Consider the following 13,399-nt stretch of genomic DNA (forward strand, 5'->3'; position numbering starts at 1 on the left):
TCACAGTGTTTACCCTTTATTTATGATTTAAAATATTTCCAGGAATTTTAGAATTTGGAGAATATATTACTGCCCAGCAATGTTCCTTGAAACAAAAATCTAAGGGAATTTATAAAAATTTGCCTGGATCTTTGCCTAACAAATGCAGTGGGAGAAAGGCTAGTGCGAAAATCAGTCAAGTTTCTGTCCCCTACACACAGAGAGGCTGCCGGCGCCACCGCACATAGGGTGTATGTTGTGAGCGGCTTTCTGAGTTGTAGGAGGGCTTATATGATCCATATACGCTATTGTCCTTATTACTTAAGAGGCATTCGTGCATCCAGCCAGCCAGAAATTTACTGGCTATCTACTCCATGTCGGGCACTCAGCTTATACAGATTGTAGTTAAGACATGGTCCTTTATTCTCAATTAGCTGATATTCCACTAGAGGGAGCCAAATATATAAATAAGCACAATAACCGTGTTGAAAGTGCTGGCATCGGAGTCTGGGCAGAAGGGGTGTGTGTGAGGTGGGGAGCGTAACAGAAGGAACTGGACAAATCCGCCCCAGGATGGGTCAGGAAAAGTCTTCATAGGAAAGGTGTCCCTGAGCAGTGTTTCTGAGGCTTCTTACCCAGAATAGGGAGGCTGCTGAGGTGAGCACGGAACTGTGAGGCTTCTGTGTGAAGCTAACTGGAGAGACGGAAGAGGAGCCTCTGGCCTGAGCCTTTTGACTGTTGCACGTGGACACCACAGAGAACGGCACACACATCATCAAAGCCTGAGCCACGTGCAAGCGATGTCTGGGTAACACAGTTTTTAGAAATTCTCTTCTTTATTGCTACATTCATATAAAAAGTTTGGTATATTTGGGTGGGCAAAAGAAAGCCACAGTGTATATAAAGAAAGTTGTAGGAGGTTAAAAAAATATGTGGTTTCAGTGTTTGGAAAAGCAGTCACGGATTGTTTCTTTGGTTTAGTTATCCAGGCGATCGAAATTCTGGGTTTGAAATTCTTGGAAGTCCTCTGGGATGGTGTCTGCAAAGGAGAACAGGCACAGGGGGATTAGGAAGGCTCCCTCCAGCCCGCATCCTGGTGCATCTCACGCTGGGAGGCATCCTGTAGGGGTTGCTGTCAGCCCACCCAGCAGGCCCCCAAAGACACCACTTCACGCCACACCCCCCGGCCGCCATTTTCTACCGCCGCTGCTTTGCAGATTGTTGGCTTAAAGCCCAGGAACGCTCATTCACAGGCCTAAAGAAAAAATGGATTTTGAGTTTATGATTCTGTGTGAGCTGTATGAAAATGAAGGCTGCCTATCAATTAAACCTGCCTGAATCTCTCACTGAACCCACGTTCTAAGCCAAGCAGTTTAATTCTCTGGGGCTCAATTTCCTCATCTATCAAATAGGAGAAATGAGATCGGCCTTTTACTTGGATGACACAGGGATTCTCAGGTTTCGGGAATGTGTGGCATGAGCTTGTGGCTTCTGGAAGGGAAGTGTGCTATACGATAGGGTGGCATTATTGGATTTTTTTTCTAGTAGTGATAGTATGCAGCGACAAGAATGTACGTTACCATTGCAGCGATACTTGAGGTTGGACCAAATGATGTTTTCCTGGGAGAAGCAGAACACGCCGAGCCGGCCTCCACGCATGGTGGTGTCTATGGTGACCCCTGAGTCAGCCACCAACTCGGAGCCTTCATAAAACTGCACCCTGCGGACAACACAGCCAGAGCGGGCCTCCGTGAGTAGGTCTCCAACCAAGGTTGGGGGACGCGCCTGTCGTAAGACCTAGGGGTCCCCCTTCTTATCCACCTGCATCTTTGCTCTGTTTCATACTCCACTTTTCACAGACCTGGAGCATGCTCCCGCTGCTGTGTTCCCCTTTCCCTACGAGACTGGAAGCTCCATGAGGTCAGGGACCACCTGTCCACATCTCCCCTCTTCTGTCTCTCCAAAGGCCTAGCATGATGCTGGGCACCGAGTTCAACTCGCTGGGTACTCGCTGATGAGTTAAAGAGAAATCACAATACGACTCAGGACCGAGAGGCTTTGTGACTTCACTGTCCAGTGAGTTACCTTGTCCAGACCTCATGCTTGAAAACCACTGCTTTTCTCTAGGTCGAACTGATAACATTTGGTGGAATCCCAGAGCAATGATTCTCCTCGGGAGGGACGGCACTTCCTAAGCAGGGTTTGAGACATTTGTGGGAGCATTTTGAGCTGTCACCGTGGCATTTAGTGACAGAGGCCAGGGGTGCTGGGTAGCTTACAGGCCCTGGAGAGAAAAATCAAAACTTGTCCTGCATCCAGACACTTTTGGGGTGCTCCTCCAGACCCGTGGGTAGGTGAAGAGACTGTTCATCTGGGCTTAGAACCTAACTCTCTCTCACTTGTGAACATCAAGTAGTTTTGCACTGGTATTAACTGATTTTCCAGGGTAAATTGAGAAACTGAGTACAGTCGACCCTGAAACAACATAGGCTTGAACTGCATGCGTCCACTTATATGTGGATTTTTTCCAAATACTACTTTACTATGTGATCTACAGGTGGTTGACTCTGCAGATACTGAGCCGCTGATACGGAAGGCCGACTGTGGGACTGGAGCATCTGCAGATCTTTATCCCTGGCGGGGTCCTGGAACTGATCCCCTGAATTGCTCAAAGGTCAGCTGTACTTTGTTTTGTTTAACAATTAAGCTGTTTACTATTTACTTATTTTATTGGAGTATAGTTGACTTACAATGTTGTGTTACTTTCTGCTGTACAGCAAAGTGAATCAGTTATACATCTACATATATCCACTGTTTTAGATTCTATTCCCACATGGGCCATTACAGAATATTGAGTTCCATGTGCTATACAGTAGGTCCTTATTGCTTATGCATTTTATATACAGTAGTGTGTATATGTCAATCCCAACCTCCTAATTTTTCCCTTCCCCACCCCCCCATAACCATAGATTGTTTTCTACATCTCTGACTCTACTTCTGTTTTGTAAATCAGTTCATTTGTACCTTTTAGGTTCCACATGTAAGCGATGTCATACAATATTTGTCCTTCTCTGTAGCTGTTCACCATTTTAGAAAGTCACATTACCACTGTTGTGTCTACAACACACCAATCTGTAGCAGGACATCGCCTCTGCCGTGATTCTAGGCACAGGTGCCAGTGTCTGTCTCATTTTGTGTTGGGTGTGGTTGTGTCCAAGCATTTACACGATTTTGTTATAAATTATTATTTCTCTATTAGGGATCAGATTGACTCTCTAAAATAATCTGTGCAGGTAGGTTATATTTTCTATGATTTCATTTTGGGACACAGAGGGGGCATCTCAAAATATGTCATAAAAAAGGGGCATTAAGCTTAATAGGGCTGAGAACATGCTCATCTTACTGTGAGACAGATTACATTTGATGTAATGTCTCAAAGAAGGACAAAATCTGAACTAGCCCTCATGATCCGTTTTTTTCCACTCAGCAGCTTCCTTGCCCCCGGTCAGCAGAAAGCAATCAGCACCATTCCTAAAAGTGCTACATAAGCTGGCAGGGGTGTTGATCTGTAAGTTTGAGGAATGAGAGAGAAAAGTACACCGACTAAATTTCAAAGATGTAGTGCTAAGGCATCCTAGCTTCTGAGAACAGTTGTTTGTTTTTTAAATAGTCCTACAGGGAAATAAGGCAGATTACATCGGCTCACATGAAGGTCAGTTCATGCCGAGGGTGGGACGTGCCGTCACTGTGTCAGGCACTGGGGAGACCAAGATAAAATGAGACATGGGTGCTGCCCTCGTGGAGTTTATCAGACCGTGAGGGACTCACTGCAGCGTGAAATGTTTGTGGGTAAGTGATGATACAGGGCCGAGAGGGACCACATGGGGATGTGGATGGGAGAGTCAGTGCACGTCTCACCTCACACGGGTCAGCGTGGCAGAGGGGAATCACCGTTCTGGTGCCCCGGTGCCAAGGCCTCCCCCACAGAAGGTCCTTCTACCCCCAGTTTGGCCCTACCATCCAGGCGGTCAGTCTGAGCCGGGTGTCGTCCTCCCACCTCTCTTCTGGGAGCCTGAGGTCCCAGCATGTCCTCGGGGACCCTCGGCTCAGGGAAGCGGAGGCTCCGCGATGCAGAAGGAGGATGCGCTTTACTTCAAGTGCACGGGGTGGAGGGGGCGCTGCACCTACCTGATGTAGCCCACCTGGGGCCGGTGCTGCAGGAACCAGCGGTAGGACACCTTGTCCTTCCAGCCCACGTTCCTGGAGTCCTTCCACAGCAGCCTGACCTGGTCGCTGGTGTCCCCGGTGTGCCACAGGGAGTTGCGGAGATGCTCCCCCGGACCCGTCTTAGACTTAACGGCCTGGACAACGACACGAGTGAGGTCTTAGAACAGAACGCACAGACCACCCTTCCCGCACCCTCCATCCCTGGGGTGGTGACGGGGTGGGAATTCACGGTTACAATCTGGTGGCTTTGATCTGGACACAAAGCATCAACGCTTAAGTGCCATTTCTACTGCGATGCTCCCCCCAGCCTTTCAGTAATCCGCACTGGCCAGTATTCCACTAACCCAGCCCATGTTTTTCCTGCTGAAAATCCATTGCTCCCCACATTTGGCCAATGAGGGCTCTGAAGTGTGCCTTTCTTCCCAGCAGGAGTGACAGAGGTAGCCTCCCAGCCCTCCTGTACAAAGCTGGCCCCATCGAGGAAACACAATACCAGTTTCCAGAAGAGTGTGCCTGAAGCTGCACCCCAAATCCTCCCCCCCTCTTGGGCCCCTACTGGGGCTGACATTCTCACCATCAGTCACCCAGAGGGAAGCACGTAGCTTGTACGCAGGAGTGAAGGCAAGGCCCTGGATGGGCTCCAGTGTTCCCTAACTTGAATGCTGGCACGAATGCATCAATTCCTTAGATGGATAAATGCCATATGGGAGAACACAGAATTTAAAAGGTGGGTGAAGGGCCCAGAGGAAAGGGAGATGAGTACCTTGAGCTGAATGCCAGGTTCTGCAACAGCTCGGAACGGGGTGGCCTGCCAGTACGTCTGCTCCGTCTGCTTCCACATGACCACATAGAAGCTGGAACTGTCTTGGTAACCAAAGATAAAGCCAGCATAGTCATCGTCCGTCTGGGTGTTGACGTGGAAGGTCCCTTCGAAGTCCACTCCATTAAAAGCCGTGTACCCTGTAACGATCAAAATAGATGAGAAAAACAGACAAGCCACACCAGCTCGAAAGAGTGAATTCTGTACCAGTGGTGATGAGGCCCTGGACGTACCCACTGCCAGGCCTGGATCGCTGTTCATGGTCTGCACGATCTCCATGCCCTGCGGAGAGAGTTGAAGGGGTTAAGATTAAGCTTGGAGGGCGTAGAATCATCTCAGAGAAGCCCAGAACCTCAGACCTCCATGTAAAGATTTCATTATCTGAGGAACTGCTCTCCCTTGTTACGTGCTCAAAGAAAGCGTACCCTTAGAAGAAAACAAAAACCCTCAAAGCTAAGTAGAAATAGTTTTGCTAAAACTGTCACTTAAGCTGAGTCAATAAACCCTTAATTAGAGAACATATGCTTCTAATGAATGTGACCTCCTGGGTGACACTGGAAAACCGACGAAGCCTCTCTGTGCCTGTCTTCTTTAGGTCCACAGGGAGGAGGACACACCGGAGCATCTACTGCAGAGATGAGAAGCATGGCTCTAGGGTCAGACTGCCTAGGTCCCAAATCCAGCAATCTTAGCTGCTTAACTGCAGTGCTACCATGAGTAATCACTCAAGCTTTGTAACACTTGAGCTCATCATCTGTAAAACGAGGCTAATGAAAGAGCTCTGTCACAGGGCTGTTGAGAGGAACAAACACGACGTGGAACAGTACCTGGCTGGAGGTCGGCACCCTCAAAATTTACCCACTACTCTCAGAAGGGCCTGTGTCGAGAGGCAACGCTGAGCCGGTGCCGACCGCGTGACCCTCACCTTGTTCAGGACCACCCAATTGGGATCGATCTGGGCGTCCCCTTCAGGGTCCAGGACCACCGTCTGATAGGCCCTGAAGTCGGTCAGGGTGACCTCTGCGTTCTCCGGGCACACGTCGATCCGATCGATGACCTGGTCGTGGTCGAAGTCTGTCTCGCAGATGTCCCCCACGCCGTCGCCTGTGGGGGTGGAGGAGGAGGGGACCAGTTCAGTAATGCCTACTACCCCCAAGCCACCCCTCCGTGACAGAGGGGGCTGGGCAAGGAGCAGAGAGAGCCCAAGACCCAGCTCCACGTGGAGCCAGGAGTCCTGGAATCAGCCGTGTCTGAGCCGGCCCCGCGGTCCTCGTGGTGGGTTGGTGAACCCCACTGCAGGTGAGTGAACCCCACTGCAGGTGATCAAAAGGACTTCCTAGGGACAGAGTGGAGGGCAACTGTCCAAAGATGACCTGACGAGGGACTTCCCTGGTGGTCCTGTGGTTAAGACTACCTCTTCCAATGCAGGGCGTGCGGGTTCGATCCCTGGTTGGGGAGCTAGGATCCCACATGCCTCGCAGCCAAAAAACCAAAACAAAAAACAGAAGCAATATTGTAACAAATTCAATAAAGACTTTAAAAATGGTCCACATCAAAAAAAAAAAAAAAATCTTAAAAAAAAAGTACACTTCAAAGTTGACCTGACAGGAAACCCTGGCTGTCCTCTAGGACAGGGGTTTCACCAACTGGTGGATCTTTTTTTTTTTTTTTGCGGTACGTGGGCCTCCCACTGTTGTGGCCTCTCCCGTTGCGGAGCACAGGCTCCGATGCACAGGCTCAGCAGCCATGGCTCACGGGCCCAGCCGCTCCGCGGCATGTGGGATCTTCCGGGACCGGGGCACAAACCCGCATCCCCTGCATCGGCAGGCGGACACTCAACCACTGCGCCACCAGGGAAGCCCCAACTGGTGGATCTTAAGCCTGACCTTACGTAAGCAAACGTCTACAGTACTTTCTGGACTATAACGCATAAAAAGCAGGGAAATTATGGTCACCAAAATCTAAGAATTTACAGCGATCCTTAGGCTGAATATAGCCCAGTGTCTTTTGTCCAGCTGACAGATGGTGTTAAAATTTGAATTTGCATACTGGGATGGGCATGCCCTCACCAACGCACCACCACGTGTCCTCACCACTCTGCTGTCTCATTTCTGGCTCTGTGCATACCTTTCCTTAACAGCTTGGCCCCTGCAGGCATCAGGCATCACGCAGCGCTGCGGTGCCCTCCCCTCCATCCCGCTCCTGCCCTGTCACTCTGGTGAAAGGCACGAGCAAGATGGTGGAGCAGCTCTCCAAGCCCCGAGCAGCACGTGGCTGCTTCCCTGCCCTGTGTGGTCTCATCCGAGGGCTGTGCAGAAGCAGCTCTTCTCTGACAGTTGAGACTGGTGTCTAGCAGATGTCTACTGTCCACACAAGCTGTGGCTGCTCAGAGAAGCTGGGGCCCTGGCAGAGGGGGGCCACCATGGGCCTGGCTGAAGGGAGCCTGGGGCTGAGCCCACTTACTGTTGCTGTCCTCCTGGGCAGGGTTGGGGACCAGCCGGCAGTTGTCTGGTCCAGGGGGCACCAGGTCTGGGATGCCGTCATTGTCATCATCATCATCACACTCGTCACCAATTCCATCCTTATCAGTGTCCAGCTGGGCACTGTTTATGACAGTGGGGCAGTTGTCTGTACTGTCCTGGTGCCCGTCTCCATCACTGTGGGAGAAAGGAGAGGGGGTTTGCGTCCCAGTTCAGCAGAGGACACGAAGAGTCCAGTTCTCAGGAGGGAGAGTTTGGGTGTGGGGTCTTAACCAGGCTTGGTCTTTTATCACCCCCACAGGTCCTTAGATGAGGCTGCCTTATGGGCCTCAGAGACCATTTCCCACTTCTCCAACCTGTTGAAACAAGTAGATCATTTTCTATTCAAAATAAGGGCCTATTTCTGTGATTTGGTGACCAGATGCTCCTTTCAGTCCCCGGGCACGACTGTGACCCCCGACAGAGAAAGTGGGAGGGGAACAAAGTGAGGCGCAGTGGACTCACTGCCCGCTGCGAGTCCTGGCTCAGCTGCGCACCAGCATGGGGCCCCGGACGTGACCCTTACCCCTCTACGGCTCAGCATCCTCCCCTGTACCATGGGAATAATAACAGCCTACCTCACAGGGTTGTTAGGAAGATTGAATGATTAAGTGATTAGAATTTTGCATGTTACGTTTTAATATAAGAAAAACACTTCTAAGTGCCTGGCTCTTGGGAAGCCCTAAGGTGTTTCCTTTTCTATGACTCTTCACCATGCCCGGCCAGTAAGCCCGAGAAGTGTCAGACGGGAATGCACAGGGAGAAGGGCAGGAACAGCAGGGCCGCCCTTCCCAAGAACTGAGCACGTAGGCCGGGCTCGGCCCTGGGCTAACGCACTTCTCAGAACCCTCGTTCTCTGCCCACCTGACATTCCTTCTTTCCAGGCCTAACGGCCACCTGAGGATGAGTCTGCCCTGTCCCCAGGCTTCCCTGAGTTGATGGAGGCCTCCCACGGCTACCCTGGATTAGAGCAGATACTCCTTTCACGGGCGCCACCCACAGCTCGTCCTGGACCAGCAACTGCCCCACGCTGTCCACAGTGGGACAAGGAAGGGAAGCCAGGGGCCAGTCCATGCCCTTCAGGCCAATGCTTCCCAGATGGGTCCCAGAGAAAGTGAGGTCAACCCTGACAGGCAGAAGGTGACACAACTCCAACAGTGGAATTCCTGGGCATGTGGCAGGGCTGCTTTCCAAATCATAAGATTGAGCTATTTCCATTAGCAGCCATTCCATATAGCCCTGAACATTTTTATGCAAAACCAAGCAGTTTCTGTCCTCAAGTTTGTGGGAATTAAAATGTAGTGGAATGAGTTATTTTAGGCAGAAAATCTAGAGGCTGGTGGGACAGGATATTTTAGAAATCACTTAGATGGCACTGAGAGCACAGGATGACCTACAACAGGGAACATTCTTGATGTACCTTATCGAGGGAAGTTGTCAGGGTACCAGCCGCATCTTAACCTCAGAAACGGAGACATCCTATGTCAAACTGTCTCCGACTTGCCTCTCCTTTCCTCATGCTGTGATAACACTAATACCTCAGTTACCATTTTCTGCAGGTTATCTGAGGGCCAGCACTGTAGGTAGGAGCTTTACCTACATTATCTTTCTTTTTTACCATCACTTGGCATTTAATTCGCTCTACTTTGCAGATGAAGAAATTGAGACTCAGAGACTGAGAAGTCTGTTGACGTTCACTTAGCTGGCATGTACTGTGCATCAAGGACACGGAGCACAAGGACTTGATAGGAGCTGTCCTTGAGCAAGGTTGGGCTTGGGAGCTGCTGCCTGTAGGGAAGCCTCTGAGAAGAGGTTGAGAAGGGCAGCTATGTTTCTTCCTGCTTTGCCTTTTAGACTCCTTTCCCTCTCTCACCCCTGTCCTGCTGCCCCTATGATTCCCTACAGAGATGAAAGGGTTTAGAGTCTTGGACGGCAGGTACCTCTAGGGCAGAGCTGGCCATGCCTACATTTTTGATGTTCCTATAGCATCTGATCCAGCCCCGTGTCTTAACGTAGGACTCCATCCATGTGGGGCTAGAAGGGCTGACAACATTCATTTGTATAGAACAACTCCACCCAAATAAAGAAAACTGAAAGAAAAAATTCCAAGGACAATGAAATAACAGTGATTCCCTCAGCACACTGACAGCTCTCTATTTTGGGATGATGATGAAGCTTTCCTGAGCTGAAAGAATATAACAGCAAAAGAGCTAACATCGATGCAACAGAAACTGTAATATGTCCTTTCCATAAATTAACTCAACTTTCACAAGAGTCCTAAGAGCTACATTCCATTTCCATCCCCATTTTACAGATGAGACAATGGAGGCACAGAGAGATGAGGTAACTTGCCTAAGGTAAGCTGATGTGTAGGTGGAGGAGCTGGGATTTATATCTAGCTGTGTCGCTCCAGAGCCCATCTTTAAAGCATGATGCTACACTGCCTCTCCTGTGATAGAGTCTCAGTTGCTTGAGTGCCTAGTGGCCCCTCCTGGTACCGTCAAGTCCCCCATTCATGGAGGTGCAGTGACCCTGACCAAAGACAGGGCTATGGTCCCTCCAGCAACTCAATCTGCCCAGAGAGATCCCAAAGCATGGTAGCAACGGAGAGCTCTGAAAGAGAAAACTTCCTCTGGAATTTTCATCAGCCCTATGCAGCTGGGAAACGTGCCATACCTGTCCTGATTGGTGTCACAGGAGTCCCCAACCAGATCGTTATCCACATCAGACTGCAAAGAGAACAAAACGTGTCATTTACCCCTGGGCCTGCACAGAATGTTCCAGAGAAGGCAGGCCCAGCCCATCATCACTGGATCTCAGGAATTATTTCTCTGGAATTGGGGTGGTGCAAACTGCAAAAGGACAACACCATATTGGTGTAGGCACAATGCTGAATTTTCAAAAAAGCCTTCCAAAATATCAAGCTCCAAGGATGGGCTGCCTACACACCAGATGAGCTGATTGGAGAAGGGCGCTGGGGCAGCATGGTGGCAGGTGGAGACGTGGCACTCAGGCACGGGTCGGAAGGGAGCCAGCCACAGGCACGGGGACAAGGCAAACAGATTTTGCTTTGCTTCTGCATTTTGGAATTGAGCCAGCATGGGAGTGAGTCAGAGGGCAATAATGACGCCCCTCTCTCAGGGCTTTAAAAATAAGTGACACATCATATCCAATTATCCAGACAGGAAGGAGGAGAGAGAAGGCAAACAGCACATCGCTGACTGATCCCAACCTGAAATGTCCATACATAGGCTGTTGTTGGGATTTGGGGATGAAAGGGACATGAGGCTCCCCATGGTTAATTTCCACATTGCATTTTCCTTTCAGCCAAAAAAAAAAAAACAACTTGTTTTGGGCATCATTAAACTATTACTGGGACTTCCCCGGTGGTCCAGCAGTTAAGACTGTGTGCTCCCAATGCAGGGAGCCCAGGTTCGATCCCTGGTCAGGGAACTAGATCCTGCATGCCGGAACTAAAGATCCCACACACAGCAACGAAGAGCCCACGTGCTGCAACTAAGACCCGGCGCAGCCAGATAAATTTTAAGAAACCCCCAAAACAACTATTCCTAACCTCACAGGGACTTCACAGCCTGTGAGATTAGTCCCGAAGGCCTCAGATCTCCCATCACCTCCAGGCTTAAGTATACAATTTCACCACCTCTGCTGTTAGGTATAAGGCAACAGCAAAGAACTGGGCTGGCGGGCTCGGCTGGGCTCTTCCAGACACGTGTCTTACGTGAGTCTCTGCATTGGGCAGTTCAGCCTAGAGTTTGGATGGCCCTGGATCCTACTAACCTGGTTAGGGTTGCTGACATCAGGACAGCTGTCACAGGCATCCCCCACGCCATCACCATCTTTGTCCTGTTGATCACGGTTGGGAACTTTCTGGCAGTTGTCCAGGATGTTTTTTATTCCTATGAGAAAGGAATGCTTCTCTGAGTCAGGTGAACATCACAGAAAGGTCTGGAGCACAGACTTCCAGGTGCTGTAGAGATCAGGCCAGCACATGGCACACAGCAGGTAATGTCTGCCTGGGCCATCCTCAGAGAGCCATACCTTTTCCAGCAGTTACCTGGAGGTAATGTCAAAGGATGGATTCTGGGAGCCTTAAAAGAAGAATGACCTGAGGCATTTATCCACTGAGTTAGAATTTGTTGAAGATATCAAGGGCTATCACTGCAACCAGATGAGGGGGTCATGAGGGCTAGGTGGGCCGACCCTGGAGAGGGAGGACCTCACGGGTGTGTGAGCTATGACAAGGGCCCCGGGGCTCAGGCAGTGGTGTGCTGGAGTCAGGCCAGTCATACCCATTTCTACCCAGCTTCCCGTTCAATCATGTCATCTCCTCTTGGTACCTTGGAACCAGTGATGGTGGGAGTGGTATTTACATAATGGAAACTGGCAAATGCTACAACTCGGTGCGTTGTTTGTTTGTTTCGCTGAGCGGGTTTACCATCAGTCAGGCTTATAGAAGGTGGGATTGTGTTTTAGAGACATGGGAATAGTCTGGAGTGCCGGGTGTGTGTTGGTTAGTGGTGGGTGTAGTGTATTTCTAAAAGGAAATTCCTTCAAGGTCCTGTGTTGTGATGTGTTTTTCAGAAACTATCGGATCCAGCCTATACTTTGATGATAGTCACCTATATGTTCCGGAAGCTATACAGGAACAAACGTCCTCCCTCACGGCCTGTGAGGCTCCAGAGTTGTGCTCCAGAGGTGCTATTCACACAGACCACAATACGAGGCCCCTTCAGTGGCCCCTGGAGCTGGGTGATGCAGCCGCCCTGCCTGACAGCTCTTCCCAGGCTCCTGGGAAATGCCCGAGTCTCTGCAGGAGGAGCCTGACCCACGGCTGCAGCCCATGACCCTGCTCAGCCCCTCTACCTCAATCCTCCACTTCCAGGACCCTTATGCATGAGAAGGATGGTGGGGAGGGAGGAAAGCTGCAGTCTGGGAAGACAGATGCCCTACAGAGCCACATCCCTGACAAGACACTGCTCGAAGGGATTCCTACAAAGTTTCTGGCAATGATATAGAGTTCCCAGAACACCAGGGTTCTTCTTCCACAGAAACAAGTGGGCCTTGGGGCCACCAGGCACAGGCCATGTGGAACCCCCTGGAGCGGAAAGGCCCTCAGAGTCAGTCATTCTATTCCTGCTCCTAAGAGAGAACAAGGGGAAAAAGGACAAATGAATCCCAAGTAAAAGACTAAGCAAGACACACCCACCATCTCCATCCATGTCGTCATCGCAGGCATCTCCTTTTCCATCCCCGTCCGTGTCCTTCTGGTCATTATTTAGGACATTCCGGCAGTTATCACAGGCATCCCCAAACATATCTTTGTCACTGTTCCTCTGGTCCACATTGTGAGTCAGGACACAGTTGTCCTAAAGGATCAAAAGACCGACGTTAACTCTGACTTTTACTGAATCCCCACTGTGTGCCTGGTCCTGCGGTGGATGCCAGCCAACCTTCCCCCGACTGGCATGAGATGTCGCAACTCAGGAGGCCCAAGTTCATCAGTTTTATAAACATTTCATAATCTTAGAATAAAAAACTGCAGTGCCATGGGAACGCAGGCATGGAAACAGACAATCGGGATGATTAATATAAATAGTTGACTTCACGGCCTTTCTTCCACCATCCCTGGTACGTGGCAATTCATAGGCCCTCCCAGCAAAGCAGGTACTTACCTGCTCATTCAGGATCCCATCTCCATCAGCATCCTCGTCACAAGCATCTCCAAGGCCATCTCTGTCTGCATCCTCTTGGCCGGAATTTGGCACATACTTGCAGTTGTCCTAAGTTGGAGAAACACAGCTCAGAGACACATCTACATTTGTATTTTTTCAGC

At 50.2% G+C, this 13,399-nt stretch overlaps 1 protein-coding gene and 1 long non-coding RNA gene across 6 annotated transcripts in view; one reads left to right on the plus strand and one right to left on the minus strand.

Moving 5' to 3' along the window:
- Positions 1 to 796: 796 nt before the first annotated feature.
- THBS4 (thrombospondin 4) overlaps positions 797 to 13,399 on the minus strand; it is a 49,847-nt gene continuing 37,244 nt past the window's right edge. The window contains exons 12-22 of the mRNA XM_004270853.4: positions 13,239 to 13,346; positions 12,773 to 12,932; positions 11,344 to 11,462; positions 10,222 to 10,274; positions 7,490 to 7,683; positions 5,952 to 6,130; positions 5,260 to 5,308; positions 4,970 to 5,166; positions 4,168 to 4,340; positions 1,560 to 1,699; positions 797 to 1,018 (exon numbers count right to left, since the gene is read on the minus strand). Of these exons, the coding sequence (XP_004270901.1) occupies positions 957 to 1,018; positions 1,560 to 1,699; positions 4,168 to 4,340; positions 4,970 to 5,166; positions 5,260 to 5,308; positions 5,952 to 6,130; positions 7,490 to 7,683; positions 10,222 to 10,274; positions 11,344 to 11,462; positions 12,773 to 12,932; positions 13,239 to 13,346 (1,434 nt within the window). The 3' untranslated portion in view covers positions 797 to 956. The remainder of the gene's footprint in view (positions 1,019 to 1,559; positions 1,700 to 4,167; positions 4,341 to 4,969; positions 5,167 to 5,259; positions 5,309 to 5,951; positions 6,131 to 7,489; positions 7,684 to 10,221; positions 10,275 to 11,343; positions 11,463 to 12,772; positions 12,933 to 13,238; positions 13,347 to 13,399) is intronic.
- Positions 1,603 to 12,778, plus strand: LOC117201688 (uncharacterized). Of its 5 annotated transcripts, none has more exons than XR_004483781.2 (6): positions 1,603 to 1,729; positions 1,839 to 2,055; positions 2,537 to 2,653; positions 3,650 to 3,828; positions 5,622 to 6,325; positions 12,148 to 12,778. It is a non-coding gene; the product is annotated as an uncharacterized LOC117201688 (long non-coding RNA). The 5 variants fall into 5 exon arrangements; XR_007476387.1 differs by having other exon boundaries at positions 1,607 to 1,733; XR_004483782.2 differs by lacking the exon at positions 5,622 to 6,325.

Source organism: Orcinus orca, chromosome 3 (genome assembly GCF_937001465.1).
Source record: "Orcinus orca chromosome 3, mOrcOrc1.1, whole genome shotgun sequence".
In the NCBI taxonomy this organism is placed as follows: Eukaryota; Metazoa; Chordata; class Mammalia; order Artiodactyla; family Delphinidae; genus Orcinus; species Orcinus orca.